Source organism: Heterodontus francisci, chromosome 18 (assembly GCF_036365525.1).
Source record: "Heterodontus francisci isolate sHetFra1 chromosome 18, sHetFra1.hap1, whole genome shotgun sequence".
Classification (NCBI taxonomy): Eukaryota; Metazoa; Chordata; class Chondrichthyes; order Heterodontiformes; family Heterodontidae; genus Heterodontus; species Heterodontus francisci.
In genome coordinates, this window is record NC_090388.1 from 304,377 (window position 1) to 312,572 (window position 8,196).

General features: G+C 45.0%; 1 protein-coding gene across 1 annotated transcript; it reads right to left on the bottom strand.

Annotated features, from left to right (window-relative positions):
- Positions 1 to 7,499: 7,499 nt before the first annotated feature.
- On the bottom strand, positions 7,500 to 7,952 carry LOC137379771 (pleckstrin homology-like domain family A member 1). Its single transcript, XM_068051128.1, has one exon. The coding sequence runs from the start codon at positions 7,950 to 7,952 to the stop codon at positions 7,500 to 7,502; it is 453 nt and encodes a 150-aa protein (XP_067907229.1).
- Positions 7,953 to 8,196: the final 244 nt, after the last annotated feature.

Here is an 8,196-nt window from a genome sequence, read left to right on the forward strand (position 1 = left end):
AAGGCAGTTGATGTAGTCTACATGGACTTCAGTAAGGCTTTTGATAAGGTCCTGCATGGGAGATTGGTTAAGAAGGTAAGAGCCCATGGGATCCAGGGCAAATTGGATCCAAAATCCAAAATTGGCTTAGTGGCAGGAGGCAGAGGGTGACGGTCGAGGGTTGATTTTGCGAGTGGAAGCCTGTGACCAGTGGTGTACCACAGGGATTGGAGCTGGAACCCTTGCTGTTTGTAGTGTACATTAATGATTTAGACGTGAATATAGGAGGTATGATCAGTAAGTTCCCAGATGACATGAAAATTGGTGTCATAAATAGTGAAGAGGAAAGCCTTAAATTACAGGACAATATAGATGGGCTGGTAAGATGGGCGGAGCAGTAGCAAATGGAATTTAATCCTGAGACGTGTGAGGAGATGCATTTTGGGAGGACCAACAAGGCAAGGGAATATACAATGGATGGTAGGACCCTAGGAAGTACAGAAGGTCAGAGGGATCTTGGTGTACTTGTCCATAGATCACTGAAGGCAGCAGCACAGGTAGATAAGAGGGTTAGGAAGGCATATGGGATACTTGTCTTTATTAGCCGAGGCAGAGAATATAAGAGCAGGGAGGTTATGATGGAGCTGTATAAAATGCTAGTTAGGCCACTGCTGGAGTACTGTGTACAGTTCTGGTCACCACACTATAGGAAGGATGTGATTGCACTGGAGAGGGTGCAGAGGAGATTCACCAGGATGTTGCCTGGGCTGGAGTATTTCAGCTCTGAAGAGAGACTGGATAGGTGAGGGTTGTTTTCCTTAGAACAGAGACGGCTGAGGGGGGACCTGAATGAGGTATACAAAATTATGAGGGGCATCAATAGGATAGATAGGAAGAAACTTTTTCCCTTAGCGGAGGGGTCAATAACCAGGGGCATAGATTTAAGAACAAAGAACAGTACAGCACAGGAACAGGCCATTTGGCCCTCCAAGTCTGCACCAATCTTGATGCCTGCCTAAACTAAAACCTTCTGCACTTCCAGGGACCGTATCCCTCTATTCCCATCCTATTCATGTATTTGTCAAGATGCCTCTTAAACGTCGATATCGTACCTGTTTCCATCACCTCCCCTGGCAGCAAGTTCCAGGCACTCACCACCCTCTGTGTAAAGAACTTGCCTCGCACATCCCCTCTAAACTTTGCCCCTCGCACCTCAAACTTAAGGGTCAGGAGATTTAGAGATGACGTGAGGAAAAGAATTTTCACCCAGAGGGTGGTTGGAATCTGGAACGCACTGCTTGAAGAGGTGGTAGAGGCAGGAACCCTCACAACATTTAAGAAGTATTTAGATGAGCACTTGAAACACCACTGCGGCACAGTGGCGCAGTGGTTAGCACCGCAGCCTCACAGCTCCAGCGACCCGGGTTCAATTCTGGTACTGCCTGTGTGGAGTTTGCACGTTCTCCCTGTGTCTGCGTGGGTTTCCTCCGGGTGCTCCAGTTTCCTCCCACATGCCAAAGACTTGCAGGTTGACAGGTAAATTGGCCATTATAAATTGCCCCTAGTATAGGTAGGTGGTAGGGAAATATATAGGGACAGGTGGGGATGTGGTAGGAATATGGGATTAGTGTAGGATTAGTATAAAATGGGGGGTTGATGGTCGGCACAGACTCGGTGGGCCGAAGGGCCTGTTTCAGTGCTGTATCTCTAAACTAAAAAAAAAACGAAACTAAAAAAAAATACAAGGCTACAGGCCAAGTGCTAAAAATGGGATTTAGGTGTTTGACGGCCGGTACAGACTGATGGGCCGAAGGGCCTGTTTCTGTGCTGGATAACTCTATGAGGAGCTAGTCACATGACTAGCCTGCTGGGCAACCTGGGATTTTTTCTGAATTTGAACTCCCAAACAAAGGGATTTGAGACAGAACGCCACGTGCTCCTGGAACTGAAGCAAGAACATCTCCTGCCTGCCTGTCTGTTCATCTCTCAAGGAACTGAAACCATTGAAGACACGTGAAACTCAACGAGAGAAGGATTTGCCACATGAACAAAGTTTTAAGAAGATTACTGGGCCTCAACGAATCACAAGACCACATCTTCAATCAAGGACTACAGTGAGCTCAAGAAACAGTTACAAGATATTGCCTCAAACTATTCTAATTATCTTTTATTCTGCTCTTTTCTATTCCTATCTGCATGTTTATATCGCGTGTGCATGCTAACGTGAGCGTATCGTATATCCGTAGGCATGAACCGTATTAGAGTTTAAGTTTAAGGTTTTAATAAATTTCCTCTTTCTACTTTAAACCAATGAAAGCCTGTTTGTGCTCAGTTCTTTGCCTTATCATTGGAAACTGTGAACACGGATTCACAAAAAGGAGCACTCAAAACACAACGTGTTTAAAGTTAAACCCTGTTGCAGTAAGACCAGGTAAAGACAGCAAGAGACCCCGACACACGTTGATCACCTGGTCCTAACACCACATTAATCTGTGGTTGATTTTTCTCAGTGGGTCTGCAGGTCAGTTAGAAGTCATAGAACATTACAGCACAGGACAAGGCCATTTGGCCCATTGTGTTTATGCCAGCTCTTTTAAAGAGCTGTCCAGTTAATCCCACTTCCCCGCTCTTTCCAAGTATTTATCCAATTCCCTTTTTTTTAAAATTCATTCATGGGATGTGGGCATCACTGGCAAGGCCTGCATTTATTGCCCAAAACCAATTGCCCTTGAGAAGGTGGTGGTGAGCTGCCTTCTTGAACCACTGCAGTCCATGTAGTGCAGGTACACCCACAGTGCTGTTAGGTAGTTCCAGGATTTTGACCCAGTGACAGTGACGGAACGGCGATATAGTTCCAAGTCAGGATGGTGTGTGACTTGGAGGGGAACTTGCAGGTGGTGGTGTTCCCATGCATTTGCTGCCCTTGTCCTTCTAGTTGGTAGAGGTCGCGGGTTTGGAAGGTGCTGTCGAAGGAGCCTTGGTGCATTGCTGCAGTGCATCTTGTAGATGGTACACACTGCTGCCACTGTGCGTTGGTGGTGGACGGAGTGAATGTTTGTGGATGGGGTTCTAATCAAGTGGGCTGCTTTGTCCTGGATGGTATCGAGCTTCTTGAGTGTTGTTGGAGCTGCACCCATCCAGGCAAGTGGAGAGTATTCCATCACATTCCTAACTTGTACCTTGTAGATGGTGGACAGGCTTTAGAGAGTCATGAGGTGAGTTACTCACCGCAGGATTCCTAGCCTCTGACCTGCTCTTGTAGCCACGTTATTTATATGGCTACTCCAGTTCAGTTTCTGGTCAATGCTGACCCCCAGGATGTTGATAGTGGGGGATTCAGCGATGGTAATGCCATTGAATGTCAAGGGGAGATGGTTAGATACTGTCTTGTTGGAGATGGTCATTGCCTGGCACTTGTGTGGCGCGAATGTTACTTGCCATTTATCATCCCAAGCCTGGATATTGTCCAGGTCTTGCTGCATTTCTACACGGACTGCTTCAGTATCTGAGGAGTCACGAATGGTGCTGAACATTGTGCAATCATCAGCGAACATCCCCACTTCTGACCATATGATGAAGAAAGGTCATTGATGAAGCAGCTGTAGATGGTTGGGCCGAGGACACTATCCTGAGGAACTCCTGCAGTGATGTCCTGGAGCTCAGATGATTGACCTCCAACAACCACAACCATCTTCCTTTGCACTAAGTATAACTCCAACCATTGGAGAGATTTCCCCCTGATTCCCACTGACTTCCCTTTTGCTAGGGCCCCTTGATACCATACTCGGTCAAATGCTGCCTTGATGTCAAGGGCAGTCCCTCTCACCTCACCTCGAGTTCAGCTCTTTTGTCCATGTTTGAACCAAGGCTGTAATGAGGTCAGGAGCTGAGTGGCCCTGGCGGAACCCAAACTGAGCAGGTTATTGCTAAGCAAGTGCTGCTTGATGACACTGTTGCTGACACCTTCCATCACTTTATTGATGATAGAGAGTAGACTGATAGGGTGGTAATTGACCGGGTTGGATTAATCCTGCTTTTTATGTACAGGACATACCTGGGCAATTTGCCACATTGTCGGGTAGATGCCAGTGTTGGAGCTGTACTGGAACAGCTTGGCTGGGGGCGCAGCAAGTTCTGGAGCACAGGTCTTCAGTACTATTGCCGGAATATTGTCAGGGCCCATAGCCTTTGCTGTATCCAGTGCCTGCACTCGTTTCTTGATATCACGTGGACTGAATCAAATTGGATGAAGTCTGGCATCAGTGATGCTGGGGACTTCAGGAGGAGGCCGAGATGAATCATCAACTCGGTACTTCTGGCTGAAGATTGTTGCAAATGCTTTAGCCTTATATTTCGCACTGATGTGCTGGGCTCCCCCATTATTGAGGATGGGGATATTTGTGGAGCCACCTCCTCCAGGTAGTTGTTTAATTGTCCACCACCATTCACAGCTGGATGTGGCAGGACTGCAGAGCTTAGATCTGATCCGTTGGTTATGGGATTGCTTAGCTCTGTCTATCACATGCTGCTTATGCAGTTTGGCACGCAGATAGTCTTGTGTTGTAGCTTCACCAGGTTGACACCTCATTTTGAGGTATGCCTGGTGCTGCTCCTGGCATGCCCTCCTGCACTCTTCATTGAACCAGTGTTGGTTCCCCAGCTAAATGGAATAGAGTAGGCATAAATGGGTTATTTTCTGGTTGGCAAGCTGAACTGAGTGGTGTGCTACAGGGATCAGTGCTGGGGCCTCAACTTTTTACAATATATATATAAATGATTTGGATGAAGGGATCGAAGGTATGGTTGCTAAATTTGCTGATGACACAAAGATAGGTAAGGAAGTAAGTTGTGAAGAGGACATAAGGAGGCTACAAAGGGATATATTAGGTTAAGTGAGTGGGCAAAGACCTGGCAAATGGAGAATAATGTGGAAAATGTGAAATTGTCCATTTTGGCAGGAGGAATAAAAAGAAGCATATTATCAAAATGGAGAGAGATTGCAGAGCTCTGAGATGCAGTGGTATCTGGGTGTCCTACTGCATGAATCGCAAAAGATTAGTATGCAGGTACAGCACATAATTAAGAAAGCTAATAGAAGGTTATCGTCAGATGTTATATCCCTTTGTAGCCTCCTTATGTCCTCTTCACAACCTACTTTCCAACCTATCTTTGTGTCATCAGCAAATTTAACAACCATACCTTCGGTCCCTTCATCTAAGTCATTTATAAAGATTGTAAAAAGTTGAGGCCCCAGCACAGCTCCCTGTGGCACACCACTCGTTACATCTTGCTAATGAGAATATGACCCATTTATGCCTACTCTCGGTTTCCTGTTAGCTAACCAATCTTCTATCCATGCCAATATATCACCCCCTACACCATGAGCTTTTATTTTCCGCAATTACCTTTGATGTGGCACCTTATCAAATGCCTTCTGGAAATCTAAGTACAATACATCCACCGGTTCCCCTTCATCCACAGCACATGTAACTCCCTCAAAGAACTCCAATAAATTGGTTAAACATGATTTCCCTTTTACAAAGCCATGTTGACTCTGCCTGATTACCTTCAATTTTTCTAATGCTATAATGTCTTTAATAATAGCTTCTAACATTTTCCCTGAGACAGATGTGTAGCTAACTGGCCTGTAGTTTCCTGCTTTCTGTCTCCTGCCTTTTTGAATAAAAGAGTTACATTTGCTATTTTCCAATCTAACGGAACCTTCCCTGAATCCAGGGAATTTTGGAAAATTAAAACTAACGCATCAACTATCTCACTAGCCACTTCTTTTAAGACTCTAGGATGAAGTCCATCAGGACCCGGGGACTTGTCAGCCCGCAGCTCCAACAATTTGTTCAGTACCACTTCCCTGGTGATTGTAATTTTCTTGAGATCCTCCCTCCCTTCCATTTCCTGACTTACAGCTAATACTGGGATGTTACTTATATCCTCAATAGTGAAGACCGATGCAAAATATCTGTTCAATTCATCTGCCATCTCCTTATTATCCATTAATTCCCCAGACTCACTTTCTATTGGACCAACGCTCACTTTGTTAACTCTTTTAAATATCTGTAGAAACTCTTACTATCTATCTTTATATTTCTAGCTAGTTTTCTCTCATACTCTAATTTTACTTTCCTCATCAATCTTGTCGTCATTCTTTGCTGTTTTTTATATTCTGTCCAATCTTCTGACCTGCCTCCCATCTTTGCGCAATTATATGCTTTTTCTTTAAGTTTGATACTATCTTTAACTGTTTTAATTAATCACGGATGGCGGGTCCCACCCTTGGAATTTTTCTCTCTCATTGAAATGTATCTATTCTGTGTATTCTGAAATATCCCATGAAATGTCTGCCACTGCATCTCTACTGACCTATCCCTGAACCTGATTTGACAGTTTACTTTAGCTAGCTCTGCTCTCATGCCCTCATAATTGCCCTTATTTAAGTTTAAAATACTAGTTTTGGACCCACTCTTCTCTCCCTCAAACTAAAATTCAATCATATTATGATTGCTGCTACCTAGAAGCACCTTAACTATGAGGTCATTAATTAATCCTATCTTGTTGCACATTACCAGGTCTAGTATAGCCTGCTCACTGGTTGGCTCCAGAACGTACTGTTCCAAGAAATTATCCTGAAAACATTCTATGTACTCCTCATCTAGGCTATCTCTGCCCATCTGATTGTCCAGTCTATATGTAGATTAAAAAAATGGACCTCAATGGTATTAGGTGCAATATTTTTATAGATATATGGGACAGTAAAGCCTAATATCTCACAAAGAACACACCAGAAAGCCACCAGAATTTGTATTTTATAGATGACTAACATGATCGCTTTAGTTCTGGAGGTGGAGGGAGAAATGCACAGTGACAGCGATAAAAAATTCAAGGCTGAATTTAGAACGTTATTATATATTAGTAAACACTTTGACAAAACTATTGATTGTAAATGCCGGCCCCGGATTGTATTTAATTGATATTATTGTAGATTGGGGGAGCTGTTAGAAAGCTGGTCTGCAATTTTCGGATGATCAAAATCCTTGAGCGGTTTCAACTCAAAACCCGACTTTGAGTTGCGTAAATGTAACTGGGTGAGTGCAACAGCCCATGAGGAGGTGAAATCCCACCAAGCAATCTTTATAACACACTGGCAACACGCTCTGTGTAAAATTCCTCCCTGTGGCATCGTTAATAGCGCAAGTGGAAATTGTACAAGAGGGTGGGAACCAGTGCTCACCACAAACTACTCGTTTCACAAAATGTGGAATTTTAGTTGATTAAACTCTAGCTGAAAACGACAGGGATCAGGTAACAGATGCTAATGCTTCATCAATAGTGAGTTCACTGTTTGCACCCCCTGAAAATCCCCTGCAGAGGTGAGTCAGGCTGAATGTTCCTGTGTCCTGACTATAACCTAAGACTGGATAACAATGGGGAGGGAAAGATTAACCCTGATTCCAATGAGTTGATGTGCTGGACCTCACCTGTTCAAACTGTGTCCAGCAGCACATTTAGGCTGTGTTGTGGATATTAGTACCGGTGCCAATGCCCCGTTGTGCCAGCTTCTGCCGGCTGCACTGCACCGCTTCCATGGCCCGCCGGTTTTTGTACTGCACCATGCCCAGGGTGATGAGGGCATTCCAGCCCGTGTCCTGGGGGCACCGAAAGTCCAGCTCCCGCTTGTCCACCATCACCACCGTGAAATACACATACTTTCCCTTTCTCTCCACGCAGTCCACCGTCTTCATATCCCCAAAGCCAAGCTCCTTTCCGCCGTTGCTGCTGTTGGCCCTAGTCAGTCTCTCCCGGTGTCTCTCCTGCTCCTCCCGGTATTGTTTGGGACGGAGCAAAAGGAGACCTTCCCCAGTCAGCACGCAGTGTTTCTTCTTCCAGAGCTGGAGCAGACCCTCGCTCCTCTTCTCCAACACTCCCTCTTTCATCACCTCCACACTCCCCTCCAACATCCTAACCAATTTAAAATAAAACAAAGCAACCCACTGGGTTCAATTTATATTTTCAAAAGCTCTCAGCCCAGCTGCAACGTGCGTTTCCTGTTTGCTTTTTTTGTTATTTGCCACCCTCCAGCTTCCCAGTGACTGTAAATGTGCAGCAGCTGCCTGTCTCTTCTGAATGATTCAGAGATTTTTTCACACTCTGCTCCCACCGTGTGTCGGCAGAAGGAAATCCCACAAATACCGTGTGCAAAGA